At 43.3% G+C, this 17,598-nt stretch overlaps 1 protein-coding gene across 1 annotated transcript in view; it reads right to left on the reverse strand.

Annotated features, from left to right (window-relative positions):
• Window positions 1-17,598, reverse strand: part of LOC147421430 (mitochondrial ATP-independent inner membrane protease subunit 2-like) — a 49,455-nt gene that overhangs the window by 14,170 nt on the left and 17,687 nt on the right. The window contains exons 2-3 of the mRNA XM_086503717.1: window positions 12,681-12,853; window positions 11,711-11,894 (exon numbers count right to left, since the gene is read on the reverse strand). Of these exons, the coding sequence (XP_086359843.1) occupies window positions 11,711-11,894; window positions 12,681-12,853 (357 nt within the window). The remainder of the gene's footprint in view (window positions 1-11,710; window positions 11,895-12,680; window positions 12,854-17,598) is intronic.

Raw genomic sequence — 17,598 nt, forward strand, 5'->3', positions numbered from 1 at the left:
TTTAAGGAGAATGCTCGAACTTGGTGGTCCACGCTTCTTAAATGGCTGAAATTTAAGAAGCTTTGTATTTCTTCTTGGTTGACGCAAGAGTATGAACGCGATATACGAGCTGCTTGGAACCATCTTCGGATGACCAAGAGAGATACAATAAATGCTTACTGTGAGAGATTCTGGAGCTCTTGTCTACCCGCCTCTTCATTCAAGAAGATCTCGTTCAGAGAACAGATTGCGCGGTTCACCTTGGGTCTACCTACAGAGATCCGAGATCACTGCTTGGAGCAGAAATCAGCTTCTATTCAGGAGTTGATGAGTCATGCAAAGCGGGGCTTTGCCATTCACTCTAGCAGTCTGACCTACCCACCGATGAGGCCATGACACAACGAGCCGAACAGACTTCTGGGAATGAAAGTAGAAAGAGAAAGAGCAACCCAGAGAAGAGAAGAAGGATGCACGACCCAAGCTTACTCCTCAGGAGCGAGCTCACTTCATCAACGAGGGGAAGTGCTTTGGATGCGGGGAACATGGACATATTTCCACGAAGTGCCCTAAAAAGGGACAGAAAGAATAGAATGATAAGCACGACGACAAGCTTGAGAGTTCGAGAGCAGCTGAGGAACGTGGACGAAAAGGCAAGATGAAAACAAGACTGGTTCCAGATTGTGTGGGTACCGTTCCCAACACCATGGACGAGAGTACAGAACTTTGCCGAGCTTGGGGCAAAGTGAAAGATCAAGAGGCCCTGATCTTCTTTGATGGAGGAGCCAAGGCCAACTTCATTTCACCGGAATTGGTGGCGCGGCTTGAGATCACTCCCGACCGGATGGGACCACTTGCGAAGGCAGTTCTAGCGGCACCCAACAGGGACGTAGCCATTACACCTGTCATTGGCAAACTTCGGTTGCATTGTCAAGGGTATTTGGGGCATGAAGACTTCTTCATAATGCCTTTGGAGGGTTGTGATGTTCTCTTAGGGATTCCCTGGTACCACAAGAACAACGCCGTGGTCGATTATCGGGCGAGGAAAGCGACATTGACTACAGAGAAGGGCAGAACAATTGTACTTGATATTAAACTGAAGGGCGAGTCTGTCCCTATTGTATCGGCTTCGGCCATTTCTAAAATAATGAAATCCAATCTGTTAATTTACTCGATCTTTATGAAAGAGATGAGCGATAATGATAGGACAAAAAAAATGTCTAAACTTGATAAAGAACGCCAAGATTTTCTCCACTCTCACGCCGATTGCTTCTCAGAGGGCCTACCAGGCGAGCTACCACCTGCTCGTTCTGAAGATCATACCATTGATCTGATACCTGGAAGCACACCACCGAACCGGCCACCTTACCGTGTGAGCCGAGCACAGAATGAAGAGACTATGAACCAAGTGAGAGACCTCTTGGAAAAGGGTCTTGTCCAGCCTAGTACTTCACCGTATTGCTCTCCAATGGTGTTGGTTTTGAAGAAAGACGGACCTTGAAGAATGTGCATCGATTATAGAGCTCTCAACAAAATCACCATCAAGAACAGATTTCCGATTCCTAGGATCGATGATATACTCAACAGATTACAGGGATCCTCGTGCTTCGGCAGGATTGATTTGAAGAGTGGATATCATCATATCAAGATCGCATCGGGAGACGTCTACAAGACAACTTTTCGGACGACTTTTGGGTTATTTGAGTTTTTTGTGATGCCTTTTGGCTTAACCAATGCTCCTGCGACATTTAACTGGATGATGGTCGTGATTTTTCGAGAGTACAGGCTATTTGTTGGCACTTTCTTTGATGACATCATTGTTTTCTCCAAGAATGAGGCTGAACACAGAGATCATTTGCTTCAAATCTTTCAGGCATTACGAGATCACAAGTTAGTGATTAATGCAAAGAAAAGTAAATTTTTTCCTACCATAAATACACTTTTTGGGACACATTGTCTCAGTAGCAGAAGTGCAAATGGATCCGGCCAAGATATAGACTATACGTGATTGGCCCGATTTGAAGAATGTCCATGAAGTTAGAAGCTTCTTGGGACTGTGTTCGTACTATAGACGGTTCATTCGAAAGTTTGCAGAGGTTGCTTCCCCTTTGCATATCTTGGCACAGAAAGGAGTCCCTTTCTCGTGGGGACCCACAAAGGTGACTGCCTTTCAGACATTGAAAGAGAAATTGACTACAGGACCAGTTTTGACTTTGCCGGACTTGCAGAAGTCATTTGAAGTATATTGTGATGCTTGTGGTGGTAGTCTGGGTGCGGTCTTAATGAGAAAGAGCTTTTGGCGGTTATCCATGCTCTTACTCAATGGCGGCATTACCTACTCAGAACGGATTTTACCGTCTTTACAGACCATCAGAGTTTGCGCTACTTCTTGTCACAGAAGTAGCTTTCGGAAAAGCACATGGGGTGGGCAACATCTTGTCACTGTTTCACTTTTAGATTGTCCATGTGCAAGGACAGAAGAATGTGGTGGCAGATGCTTTGTCTCGAAAGCCATTGGTTCTGGCTATTTCCGCGATACATCATAGGAGCTTCGAGGATATGGTCGACCAATATGCCACAGATACAGATTTTGTAGACGTTTTCACACGGATACGGGATAGGGAGACAGTAGCGGGATATTCCATTCGGGATGGCTACTTGATGAGAAAAACCATGTTGTGCGTTACACAGTTGTCGAGGGAAAAGGTTATGACTGAATGCCACTGTCCACCTTTTACGGGTCACCGCGGCATTGCTACCACCATGAAAGGGGTAGAGAGATACTTCTTTTGGCCGAGACAAAAAAAGCATGTGGAAGAGTTTGTGCGCAATTGCTTAGTATGCCAGAAGGTCAAGTTTGACAGGCATAAGACACAAGATTTGTTACAACCTTTACCCATACCCACCCGCCCCTAGGAAAGTATTGCAATGGATTTCATTTTGGATCACCCGAGAGCACAGAGTGGTCACGATGGTATCCGAACTGTTACTGACAGATTTAGCAAACAAGCTCATTTCATTCCAGTGAAGAAAACATTCAAGCCAGATCACTTAGCAAGACTGTTTGTGGCCCAGATCTTCAGATTACATGGCATGCCTGAGACGATTGTCTCCGACAGAGACCCCAGATTTACGAGTTTGTTTTGAAAGGCAATTTGGGAGAACATTGGCACGCGGTTGCAGTTCTCGTCATCGTTCCACCCGCAGACTGATGGGCAATTTGCGATTGCAAATTCAGTGGTTCTAGATTTATTGAAGTCTTATATCTCAGATCAAAAGACTCAATGGGAAAAGTTACCTACCTTTGGTGGAATTTGCCTACAATAACACGATACACTCTTCGACGGGAAAGGCCATTTGAGATTGTTGAAGGTGCTGCGAAGGTTCCACCCTTCCTAAGAATATACGCGAGACTTAGATACGACTTTTGCCAAGGTTCGCAAGACTTTGCAGAAATCTCAAAAACGACAGAAAAAGGCAACGGATCGCCATCGTCACGACTTGAAATTAAAGGAGGATGATTGGGTGCTCTTACGATTTGAGAAGGCACGCCTGAGAAAGAAAAAGGGAAAGGAGAGGCTTTTTCCAAAGCTTAGTATGCGATACTACGGCCCTTTCCAGATCACTGAAAAGATAAATGATGTCTCCTTCCGACTGAAACTGCTAGATACTTGGAGGATTCACAATGCATTTCATGTGAGTCTCTTGAAACCTTTTAAAGGTGATGTGCCTGTAATGGGGAGCCTGATGAGCAACCCGAAGTGGAAGAAAACGAGGAGATCCTTGTTCCTGAACAGATTTTGGCACATAAGGATACGAAGAATAAAGGTAAAGTCCGAAGGTGGTTCTTGGTTAAGTTAAAGAACTATTCTGCATTGGATGCGAAGTGGATGGAGGAGGAGAACCTGGCAGATACTCCTCAAATTGTGGAACTTTACCTCGAGGCTTTTGGTTTAGCATAGTCTACTCCAAATGGAACCCAGAATTCAACTTGGCTGGAGATCTGGTGCAGTGGGATGCACAAGAGGGGAGTTACTCCGCTCCTTTGTCAACAGATGCCTTGATTTTGATACTAGAGTCATTGATGTCTCTTTGAGCTTCAAGGATACTAAAGCTGACAGTATTTTGCTGTTTGACTTTATGAAATGGAATTCCTGATTATGATGCTGATTTGTTCTTGACTTCTTTTAAGTGCAAGAACTGATAAACGAAATGACTGCAACATTTTGGTCGGATTGATCTCGAATAGACATGGTTGCAATAGGGGTTAGTCAATCGGACATCGATGAGGTCCCGATTGGATCTGGATGCGATTGCTAGCTACATTGCTGATAAATCATGGTCTAAGATTCGAATGAATGTTGAATGTCATGTGTCGTCCTGTGATGTCTAGCGATGTCTTGTGATGTCGTGTGATGTGAATGTCGATTGGTACATGTGCTAGATGTGTGTTCCTAGTACGTAGGTACTAACAGTCAGTGTCTGTTAAGATGGTTTATGGCCTCTGTCAGTTTTGCAGGCGTAATCGAGGGCGATTACAATGCTTTCAAGAGGGGGGTATGTCACAAAGTGATGACGTAGCTATCGAGAGTAGAAACCGTAAAACCTTCAAACCCTAATTTTTGGAAACCCTAACCCTAATTGCTGGCTGAAACCCTAAAATTGGCGACAGAAATGCCACGTGGTAGGAGTACGGATTTTCAAAATTTTCGGCGCTTTTTCAACCTTCCAGCGACGGCAGTTTGTTGCTTTTTCTCTATGCATGGGCAAGGGGAGAGAGAGAGAGAGAGAGAGAGAGAGAGAGAGAGAGAGAGAGAGAGAGAGAGAGAGAGAGAATTGATTGCTTTATTTTACAAAAACTCAAAAGAGTTTGTGTGAGATAGAGAGAGAACACTTTGCTTTTATTTTGGAAGCTTTTGGGGCTCTGCTTTTGGGGCTCTGCCTTTGGGCATCCCTTGTAAACTTTAAATAAGAGGTTTAGGGCTCACTCTGCAGAGCATCTGGACGCAAAGTTTGAGAGTGAAACCCTGACCGCTCTCTTGTACTTTGACATTGATTAATACAAAAAGAAATACCGAAAGGGGCGCCAGTCTTTGGGGCCAATATCTCTAGGCACGGAACTCCGCCAGGCCAGTGCAAATCTATTGTGATCTGTGAATTGTTTTGAAGTGGTTATTTGGTGCTGTGGTGATTGATTCTTGACTTGGAGTGTCCAAGTCTGTTACATATTGTGATGCAGACAAGGCAGGTGACATGGATACCAAGAAATCTACCAGTGGATACGTATTTGCCATTGCTGGTGGTGCAGTCTCTTGGTGTTCTAGGTTGCAAAAAATTGTGGCATTGAGTACTACTGAGGCTGAATATATTTCAGCCACAGAGGCTTCAAAGGAGGCCATTTGGTAGGGCAGACTTGCAAAAGAACTTGGCATGCCTGCTCATACACCCGTGTTGGGTTGCGATAGCCAGAGTGCTGTCTATTTAGCCAAAAATGCCATGTTTCATGCGCGTACCAAATACATAGATGTGCAATACCACTTCATACGTCAGGTATTGGAGGATGGTCTACTCACCTTGACTAAGATCCATACACAGAATAACCCTGCAGATGTTCTCACCAAGAGTCTTGCTAAGGCTCAACATGAGCATTGCATACCACTGGTGGAAGTTGGTTAACTTAAAGGCGTCATTTATGCCTTTAAGTGGGAGGTTGTTGGATTAAAGGCCTAAATAACCCCGTTTTGTACATTTTTATACTTTGTCCAGGTTCAATGTGAACCTAGACACATTTTTTTAAAGTCACTTATAATAAAAGTGGGAAAACCCAAAACTCACTTATTGAGTTTTCCCCAAAAACGTGAGCTCTCTCTCTCTCTCTCTCTCTCTCTCTCTCTCTCTCTCTCTCTCTCTCTCCCCCTGCTTCGATCCCTAGCGCTTCCTCTCTGCTGAACTCCGCCTCCTGCTTCTTGTCCCAATCCTACACTACATCGCGACGCGCACCTACCGGTACCCTCTGCTTCGCGCTTTCAGAGTAAGTCGCACCAATGCATCACCATGATATTAGGGAGTAAGAATAAGATGTGAGACATTATTGTGTAACAACATAATAACAATGCATGCTAGCAAACACACTTGTGCTTTCAATTGATAAATTTTGTAGTTTAGGATGAGCATAACAGTATATTGTGTGAAAACACAAAATAACTTTCCAAGTGTGTGATAATCATCTCCTTCTTGAGAATGTTTTGATTGGATGGAAGGATCTGGAATCTTTTGAAAAAATCTTCTCTTGCTCAGAGTTTTTAGAGTCTGATTGTATGCCTCCTTGTTTTTGCAAGGACCACTTGGAATTCTATCAAAATTCGGTACCATGGGATCTCATACTTGTACAATGGATCTTAACTTTATCTTGTGTGTTTATCTTGAACATAGTGCCTCTACTTACAGAGACAATGGACCATTGAGGGCATTTTCTTGTCATGTGTAGCCAAGCTGGGCTCGACGTCTAAGAGCTTGAAAGATTCATACTTCACATGATGGCCATCTTGCCTGAGGACGCCTCCACTTGCCCCTTCAAAAGCATTCGTATGGACTTCAAATGGCTTGGAAAATTTTGGGAGTTTTAAAAGTGCGCTTAGAACATTGCAATCTTTAGTCTTCAAAAGCCTCTTCTTCTCTTGTTGTCCGCTTGAACGGTTTATAGCCCTTTGTGATTTCAGCTAGTGGGGCTGCAATTTGATTGTAATCTTTATATACCTAGATGAATCCAAGATAAGCCTACATTCACCCTTAAAGAAAATTGCAAATTGCAAGGTGTAGACTCCTGGTAGTCACCCACAAGAGAATATAACCATCAGCTCCATCATGCATAGTATTGACTAAATACTACGACATCCCCACTTAACGTTGTCAGTGCCCAATAGTGGGAGTAGAACTAGGTACCAATATATGCTCCCACACACACACACGCACACACACACACACACACACACACACACACACACACACACACACACACACACACATCATCATGAAGATTTGCGTATTGAGTTTCTGTCATAATTCTAGAGGTGCAAGGCAGACTCAGTCATAATGAAGCCTAGCAGTGTGAAGTTTTCATCCGAGTTACAACCAATTGATATTGCCCAGTTAGGTACCTCATTTTTGTTCTAATACTTCCTATTTCATGCTTCTTTTAGTGCGAAATCTGCACGTCCCCTATAAAACTAAAAGATATACCTAGATGATCTAGGATAAGTCTGGATTCACCCTAAAAGAAAAGTGCAAGGTGTAGAGTCATAATAGTCACCCGCAAGACAATTTAACCATCAACTCGTTATGCATAGTATTGACTAAATACAACAACATCCCCACTAACATCATCTGTGCCCAATAGTGGGTGTAGAACTAGGTACCAATATATGCTCCCACACATCACACACACACACCCCACACCAGCATACATCAATATAGAGAATAACATACTTAGTTTCTTTCATAATTCTAGAGATGAAGGCAGACCCGGTCATAATGAAGCCTAGCACTAAAAGAAGCATTAAATAGGAAAAATTAGCACAAAACGAGGTAGTTGACAGGGCATACACAAGCCTAGCACTAAAAGAAGCATTAAATAGGAAAAATTAGCACAAAACGAGATAGTTGACAGGGCATACGCACAGTAGAAGATAGAAAAAATTAGCACAATACAAAGAATTGTTGACATCTTTGATAAAGCGGCGAAGAAACTGACAGAAGCACATGAATTCCCGTACTTCACAAACTGCGGTGGGGATGGTCACTTAATGAAAGCTTCAATCTTCTTGGGGTCCACCGTGATCCCTTTGGACGTGACAAAGAACCCGAGAAATTCTACATTTTGCATGGCAAATTCATACTTCTCGAGTTTGGCATAGAGTGGAAGGTCGTAGAGGCATTGGAGAAGTGCCGCACCATGTTTGTAATGTTCTTCGAGAGTCCAACTGTAGATCAAGAAATTATCAATATAAATAATGAGAAAATCATCCAGCATGTTGCAGAAGCTGTCATTAATCTCTCAAAAAACAGCAATGGCCTCCCGTGAAGCTGTCCAAAGCCCATGACATTCTATTCAAAACTTCCACACCTCGTGGGGAAGGCACTCTTCTCCACATCTTATGAGGCCACATGTATTTGGTGGTAGCCTCAACGTAAATCGATTCTGGTAAAATATTTAGCCCCTTGAAGGCAATCCATCTAGTCTTCTGTGAGAGGCACTGGATATTTGTTCGACACAGAACCACATGCTCCCATCTTTCTTCTTGGCAAATAAGAGGGGGCCTCCATAGGGAGAGGTGGTGGGTTTTATGAATCCTTGGTTTCAAACTCTTGGAGTTTCTTTTTGAGCTCTTGCAGCTCAGTGTCATCCGTACAGTAGGGGGCGTGCTTTGGTGGGGTGTTGCCCCTTCGTGTATTTTTTGCTTACCTTTCATAGCTCCAAAACTTTTGGATGAAGCAACTAGCCATGTGTCATCGAACCTTGAGTTGCCACAACCCGTTGCTCGTGGGGGACCGCACCACTTGGGGAGACTAGTTTGAGCTATTGAGTTGACTTGCACATTTATATATACCTGGATGAATCCAGGATAAGTCCAGATTTGTGTATTGCGGTTGATTACTGTTATCTAGGAGGCGTACTCTCATAGTTGCTGCCATCTCCCATGTTGCAGGATTCTACTTCACCTCGTGGCGCAACCATGAGCGTGCACCAAAAAGGAATCCAAGAGGAGATCCCCATTTTGCACATCCAATAGCTGTAGCATGAGTCTTCTATACTTTGTAATGTAGTTTGGAATCTTCCCTTCCTAGTGGAGGGTTCGCCAATCATCTCAAGACTTAGTTCCTCTCATTCTCTGGCACAAAATATGGAGTCATGACCATTTTGAGATCTCACCATCTAGTCCACTTTTGGGCTTCATCCTTAGTTAGAAACCATGTGAGCGTCATCGGTTAGGAAGGTGGAGGCCGCATTGACCCACCTTCGAGGTTTGATTTTATTGAGCATCATATAGTTTTCCATTTCTCTAAACCAACAAGAGAGAACTAGAGAACTCCAATGCCCTTTGAACTTTTCTAGAGGTAGGGGCTTGTACTTCTCATATTCATTGTCATTTGTATCATAATCGTGTTTGTTCCATTTGATCCCTGCTTAGTGACATCGTTGTCGTCTTTGTTGGAGGCATTGTTCACTTGGTGATGCTGAATATCCCTTTGCTCTTCTTTGTGTCATCTAGTGGTTACATTGTTCCAATTGGGCTCACCATCTACTCCACTTATTTCCCCTTCCGAATCACTCGTTATAGGGCTCAGCTACCCACCTCGACAATCCTTGTGTCGATTTCAGGTGGAGCGCAACCGTCTTAGTTGAGTGTTTCCTGACACGTGCCCTCCCAACAGGGGGGAGGGGGGGGGGGGGGGGGGGGCAAGTAGCCGCTGATGCTCGTCAATGTCATGGAGCCAAGTGGAGACTTCTTCCTTCTACTTCTACACGTTCTCTTTGATAGCATGAAGGTAACATTCAAGGGTCTCCTTATAGTCCAACTTTCTTCTCTGGAACTATTGTGGTTGCTAGTGTGTCAACCTTAGCTTTTCTCATCCGATCTTCGCTCGACATTGGTTTTGCCACCTGTGCCAGTCTCATGGTGTTTGATGCTTTCAAGTCACCAAAATCTGACGCTTGGCCGAAAATGTCGAAAACCGATGAAAACAGCAAAAAACGTCAAAAACTTTCAAAGACTGTCATAAAAGCTCACACGTGCCAAAAGTGAGGTCAGACAATGAAAACTGGTGAAAACAAGTCCACAACACTGAGAAAACATTGAAAAAACTAAAAAAGTGAAGAAACGAGTTTTTTTTCGAAAACTTCAATTGGTGAAAAACGACAAAGGACACTTGTCTATGGGTCGGAAAACGTGAAAAACGATGGAAAAAGTCGTGAAACAAGGCAAAAGAACAAAGAATGCACGTCAATGGGTCCGAAAACGATACAAAACGTTGAAAACAGGGGGGGCTAGGCTTAGCTTGAATGCAGTGCTATTCTTGAAGGGCCATCACCTGTCTCCCACCTTATGGGGTTATCGTTGCTGAAGCTGATAGCAAGTGTTAAGCCTGAGTCCCGAATGCTGAGCTGAGCCGTCTTGCGTCTCCGCTCGAAACCTGAAAGTCACACAACAGGGACAAAACGAATGCACGCAACTTGAAACAACAAGGGACAATCACGAGGGACGCAAGTGGTAGGGGCAACACACAAGATCATACATTCGCAAGAACAACGAAAACAACCAAATGTCAGATTGCCAACGAGAGGTAAGGGAAACCAAGCATGTGACCCCTGATAAAAACTTTGCTGATCCGTGTACGCTATAAAATCTACCCCCAGCAATTAATGCTGCCACAAGTTTGTGACATGGTATATATATAGGCAGCACATATAGTCATCAATTCCATTGACAGTTTAGTGGCTACTCAAGAGACATGTTGTTTGATATCTCCCTTAGGGAGAGGTTGCTACAGAGTTCAGTTTGAGACATCAAACAAAGCCAGTCCAGCATTGGCATAGAGTCCCCTCAGCTTCAACAGAGCACTAAACAACTGGGTGCATTGTGCTCAACAAAGTCTGGTTTCCTAATCACTTTGGGAAGTGCTTCCAAAGCACTAAAAAACTGGATAAAAGTCAAAATTCGCTCTCCAGTATTCTGCCTATTGCTCCATCTTCAAAACGTCATCCTCAATGTACTGTAGTCCTTAGCTGTCTGCCTCTGAACACGAAGGAATGCTAGAAGCCGTCAGGATCATTATCCCAGTAATAGAACCGCTAACCAGTTGGTCTCGCATGAGATACGCTATGACCCTACAAAGTCACCAAGCCAGAGGACAAACAGCACACAATCTAACACTTGCACAACCAAATGATGAGACCAGCATACCTGCTGCCTTATCAACCAGCACTGTGGCTGGCACATCAGCAGCTCCATCAGCTGCCAAGTTAGGACTAAGGACTGGTTACAAACTAAATACTACCCACTAATATTGTCAATGCCCAATAGTGAGTGTATTGCGAGGTATCAATGTATGCTTCCACACACACCCACACACCACACATGCACACATGAGCACATGTCAATACATTTTATGAGTATATAAGAGCCACATGGCTGTCATTTTGTACTCATCCTGTTGTCTAACTCTCTCTCTTTCACTCTCATGCATGTATGTGATCAATATCTCACATTATAACTTCCACGCTCCGTTTTTCTAACATTGGATATGTCCACAGTCCTACTGCAGGCCAAAACATCCAGGTTGCATCCTGATACAGCAAGACACTGACACTAAAGAGAGCGAGGACTTGCACAAGCAACCCCTAGGGGAGAACAATCACCGGGCTCGCTTAATATAAGCTCCACCTGCCTAGTTCAAAGGGCCCTGATACGCCAAGCAATATATAAAGCAAGCCTTTAATTTTTGAATAGGAATCTAATGGTCACCGCTACTAAAAGCAACAGATTGAGTAAAATTTGTGGCCTTGTATCGCCTGTTTTTGCACACAAAAAAAGGAATACTAAACAAGGGCCACGAATGGACAAATCAATTGACCCCTACATATTATCACTAAAATGAAAAGTGTGGGTTTGTTTTTTACAGGAGTTATTAAATACAGCAATAAATTAACTGACACTAAATTATACATAATGCTTACAGTTGGATTTATCGACTCATTGTCACTGATAACCCAGCAATGTCCGTCATCTAAGGCAAAGGGCAAATCATTTGCATCTGTTGACACCATCTGATCCCCTTCAATAGCAGCAACCCTACGAACCCGCTCCTGTTCTGGGTCCAGAGGGTCTTTGAACAGAACAACATCCCCTATAAAAACAGACCTTTACAAAAATAGTTTAAAGAAAGCTCCTTCACATTGCACTACTGAAAACAAAAGAGCACAGTTACTACCATGTCTTACATCTGTATTTACTTTTACCCCTGAACGCCATGGCTATGCTGCTAGTTTGGTGCACAATAAAAGCAAAATTTTCTGCTTATCACTCGTCATCCTTTCTTTTCTGTTTAATAAAAACTTCATATATGCCTGGATGGGTCCAGGACAAGCCCTTAAACACTGACTTCTTAAGTTGGACGCCCACTCAGAATACCAATTTTCTGATCTGGACCTTCCCTATTTGCTTGCCATGCCCTTACCTCGATAAATATCTACGAAGAACGTCAGTTGGCATGCAACCTAAAAGAACATAGATCTAGCACCTAAACAACAGCCGCCCTTTTTCAGCCTTGCTTTGGCTGGCTTCAAAAGAATCTGATCAAATAGATTAAACGGTCCTTATTACCATCTGGAATCTGGATTCAAAACTCTTTTCAAACACACACAGGCCCAACTCTAGCATGTACACATGGAACACCCCCTTAACATGCACATAGCTTGGGCCACACATAGACACCTTCAGCATGTTTTACGAACTTCACAAGGCCTCCGTATGCAAGCACTCCACAAGCTCTGTGATTACTTCATATGAAGATACTATGCTAATGCTTAAGGCCAAGTCAGCCAAAACAAGAAGCCATAGCAGTGCCAAACTTGATTTAAAACTTACTGCTACAAGAGAAAGGTACAGCATTGTTGAGTCAATAAACAAGCAACGGAAGTACTATACCTGGAAGAAGGAGAAGGTATCTTGCGCACAAGTATCGTTTCTCCTTGACTGGCAAATGTGGGCTCCATCTCGACACCTTTGATTGATTTCAAGAGCGTCAATCGTTCATGGAACATATTTCTCCATAACCTATTTTGCAATTCCTTGGCCGAAATCTGACCATCTTTGTAACTCTGAGCATTACATATGGTACACTACGATGTTAATAAAGAATAACCATCATGTGCTATCTTATCCACTGTACCTAATGAAATTTAATAAACTTGCTAGCATTCACAGCTCGTGATCGCAAATGTAAAGAATCATAACACTTTGAACAACAGTACATAGAGTTACATATACTACTAGCAACCGAAGCAATCAACAAGCTGGTGCATTGCCCAAAATTGGAAAGAAAAATTTCCGACAATAGAGTTACAAATATACCTTCATAAGGTCAGAAATATATTTCTACAACAAGAATAGAGCCCTTTTTCATAAAATTGAACGATATGTACAAGACTTGCCCTGAGAGAGAAAAATGTACAACTACTCTGTTGTAATCCTTAGACCCTTTCCAAAGGTCATTTTAAAATATCAGTAGGTGATAGAAGGACAGGACAATGGAGGGTGGAAGCCCTCAAACTGTAGCCACACAGTTGGTCATACAACCTTGTGAAGAAAAACTCAAGCAGTCAAAATCCAGATGAAACCGGCCCATGGGGCGGTAGGCTTTGATTTTCACCCGAAATTCTTTACTTTACTTTAGACACACACAGAGAAAGAGTACTTTGCAAAGGGAACCTGCGACGGGAATTAACACTTAAGCACACACAAGGCTCGGAAGCTAGAATGCTCCGAGCAGACGCCGACAACCTGTAGGCCCCAAAGTTGGCGCCCCTTACGGTATTTCTTTATTCTTTAAGACGGTAGATTACAAAGTAGAGTTCTGGGAATTCTTTACCTGTATCCAGCTAGATACCGCCTGTTTTGGCAAGATTTCTGCAGCATAACAACCCCAAAACTTGCCCGAAACCAATTCCCTGCTGAAACTCACTTCCACTAGCATAAACCCTTTGATTCTTGCCCAGAACAGTAAATTCAGCTCGCTGAATTTACTGGGTTTTGCCCTGTTTTCAGCCCTAAACAGTCCCCGAACTGCCCTCTAGCAGAGGCGCACTATTCCCAAGGGTTCTGGCGTCCGTATGGCTGAAAAACAGTCAAAATACACAGCATAATCAGCGCTGAAATTGCACCTGTACGGTGAGATTATCACCCTCAACGGTGCCTGCTTTTGGAGTAGCAGTTAGCTACTCCTGTTCCTGCTCAAAGAGGCTCTTGCCTCAGCACAAAAGCATGAAACCACACAGTTGTACATCAGTCAAACGAAGAGCCCTCTTGTGGGGCATCACATAACTGCACGTAGGGGAGAGAGAGAAATGTGTAGTGTGCAGGTCATCACTCCTAGCACCACACTGTAGATAAAGTGGAAAGCATGCACTCCATAGCTCTTAACCCTGTGACACGAAGTTGCAAAATGAGCATCCCAGCTATAAATTCAGCGCCGCTTCTTCTTGCATGAGGAAAGTGCACAGAAATGTGCCACTTGGCGCATTTACAGACCATTTCCCGTTTTGGGGTTGCCGCCTAAAAATTTCCCGACTGGTTGCCCAATTGACTTTGCGACAGAGTTCTAAAATATTCCACTTGTCATTCCGGAGATAATGACGTGAACAGATTTCATGGCCCAAAATAACAGTTCCATAATTTTTAGGAGATGCTTCCGTTGGGCTCCCACTGGTCTTCTGACCATCTATCCCCATTGGGACCACATCCAAAAATGCAATGTGCCCCAACTGTCGGGTACTTTCCTTTGGTGACCCCACCTTGGCTTTATGCCTTTATTGAGTTCACTTCCTAGTATCCACCAACTTGCTAAGTGCGACGCGGGGACCTACATGATCTTGAACTGAGCCTACACATCCTCTTACTATACGAATTCCACTGCCGACCAACTTCCCGTCAGCAGGTGAAACTACCGTTCACATTGGCCATACAATGTCCGACCATTTGCAACTTCAAAAAGAGGGTCTCAAAAATAAAGCAAAAATTAACGGAAAGAAACCAACAACTAAGGTTAGCAGTTGCCACGTCCTCGTGACATACTCCCCTCTTAAAATCGCAAACGTCCTCGATTGCGTACCATAAATACACGCCACTGATGATCTTGTGTTGTTCGCACTCTTTTTTCATCGCATGTATCCGCAAGAAAGGTCGTGACACATAGATACAAATGACTTAATAAGACCTTCATACTTTTGTCATTTCCATCTATTACATTGAATTCATATGTACATTTGATGTGCTAGCCCTATCATTACCCCTCCTTTGCACACGTTGAGTTGGGCAATAAGTAGGTTGTAACCCAAAGGCTTCAAGGTGAAGCTGCAATACATTTGGTGACTCTGACAGTTCATGCTCTTCCATTCACTTTGCATCCATAGGCGTAGTTCTTGAACTTCACTAAATAGCGTCTTGCAACCTGTCCTTTAACTTTTCTGTCCTTATGTGCCAAAAGTTGCTCAGGTACCAGGATCTCATCAAGTTCCTCAACTTCTGGCTGATCCTGATCTGGCATATCTTTTGGCACATCACCCACGAAGGGTCTTAGAAGACTCACATGGAACGCATTAATCAATCTTCCACGCATCAAGCAATTTCAGCCTGTAAGCCACATCGTTGATCTTGTCAAGCACTTGAAAAGGCCCATAGTAACGCATGCTGAGCTTAGGAAACAACCATTCCTTGCCCTTCATCTTCTTTAACCTTGCCTTTTCAAACCTTAACAGAACCCAATCAACAAGTGATAACAGCAATTGACGACGGTGACAATCACGAGCCTTTTTCTGCTTTGCCTGCATCTTCTCCAAGGCAACTTTAATTTTCTTATACATTTCATCCATGTTCTCAACATATCGATCAACCTCAAAGATCTTGTCCTTTGTATCCAAAATGAGAGGAACTTTTTTGCCGCCTTCAACAATCTCAAAAGGTGCTTTGCCAGTTGACGAATGTACCGTATTATTGTACGCATACTCAAGCATAGGCAAATACTGTTCCCACTTGCCCTTATTATCTGACACATAGCATTTTGGCAAATCTAAGACAGTAGAACTAGCCTCTTCTGATTGTCCATCAGTTTGTGGATAAAACAAAGACGAGAACTAGAGCGTAGTGCCCATGTTCTCAAACAATCCTCTCCACAACAAACTTGTCATGCGAGGATCACGATCACTGACAATCGATTGTGGCATACCATGGTACTTAAACACATTGTACATGAACAAGCGTCCCATCTGATCAGATTTTATCTTCTTCCGAATAGGGATAAAATGGCCCTGTTTGCTGAACCTGCAGACAATGGTCCATATACCATCATTCCCTGTTGGCGTTCTTGGAAGATCAAAGATAAAGTCCATAGCAATGCTTTCCCATGGCTTATCCGGAGTCGACAGTGGTTGTAACAACCCAGGTGTCTTTCCCCTGTCAAACTTGACCTTTTGGCAAATCAGGCATGCTCACACAAAGGCATCCACATCTCTCCTCAAGGTAGGCCACTAGAAGAATGTCTCTACTGCTTTAACTGTCTCATCAATACCACGATGCCCTGCATACGATGGGACACGACTCTCTTCCATGACCTTATGTCGCAATGGCCTAGTGATACAAAGTCTGCCATGCATCATCACAAAACCATCTCTGAAGAGGTAGTGCTCATGATGTTGCCCCTCTTGCAATTGTTAAAAGATCCTTGCAAATTCTTCATTAGTAGCATACTGTTCCTTCATGTCATCCAACTCATGATGATAAGGAATTGACACAGCTGAAATTTGTGGCTTCCTTGATAACGCATCAGCCACAACATTCTTCTTGCCTTCCACATGCATAATCTGGAAGTGGAACATAGAAAGAATGTTTGCCCATCGCATATGCTTTTCGGATAACTTTGACTGTGTCAAGAAGTATTGCAAGGTCTGATGGTTTATTTGGACAACAAAACCAGCACCTAAGAGATTTGCTTCCAGCTAGAAAGCGCATGAATCACGGCCAAGAGCTCTTTCTCATAGACTTGCGTAGTCCTCTCTGGCCCTTGCAAAATTCGGCTTTCATAAGCTACTACCCGTCCATCTTGCATTAGCACTACTCCAATGCTACTGTCATACGCATCACACTGGACCACAAATGACTTTCTGAGATCTCGCAAAACAATTACTTGATCTAAAGTCAACTTTTCCTTTTAAGAGACTAAAAGCTGAAATCTCTTTTTGGGTCCATCTGAAAGTGACCTCTTTATTTTGCAAAGCGTGAAGAGGTGATGCTATCTTTGGAAAATTCCTGACAAACCTTCTAAAGTAGGAACACAATCCCAAGAAGCTTCTGACATCGTACACAGTCTTCAAGTCTGGCCTAGCTTCGACCTTTGCGGAATCCATTCTGACACCATCCTTTGAGACTATGTGGCCAAGAAAGTGGATCTCTTCCAGGAAGAATTCACTTTTCTTAGGATTGACAAGTAGCCTGTGACTGCACAGCTCTTCGAACACAATGGTCAAGTGATGCCTATGCTTATCTTTATTCTAGACTATCATGTCATTGAAGAACATCCCAACAAACTCTTGATGCGAGCGGAAAATCCGGTCCATCATTCTGTTGAACGTGGCAGGAGCATTTGTTAGGCCAACAACATCACTAGAAACTCATAAAGACCAAATGTCGTTCTACACGCAGTCTTGTGCACATCCATTGGCCTTATACGAATCTGATGGTACCCACTCTTTAGATCTATCCTACTAAAAATTGCAGCACTCTCTAAACGATCGAGAATATCATCAATTCTAGGAATAGGAAACCTATTCTTGATGGTATTCTTATTCAACGC

Source organism: Adiantum capillus-veneris, chromosome 27, assembly GCF_014529385.1.
Source record: "Adiantum capillus-veneris isolate H3 chromosome 27, ASM1452938v2, whole genome shotgun sequence".
Classification (NCBI taxonomy): Eukaryota; Viridiplantae; Streptophyta; class Polypodiopsida; order Polypodiales; family Pteridaceae; genus Adiantum; species Adiantum capillus-veneris.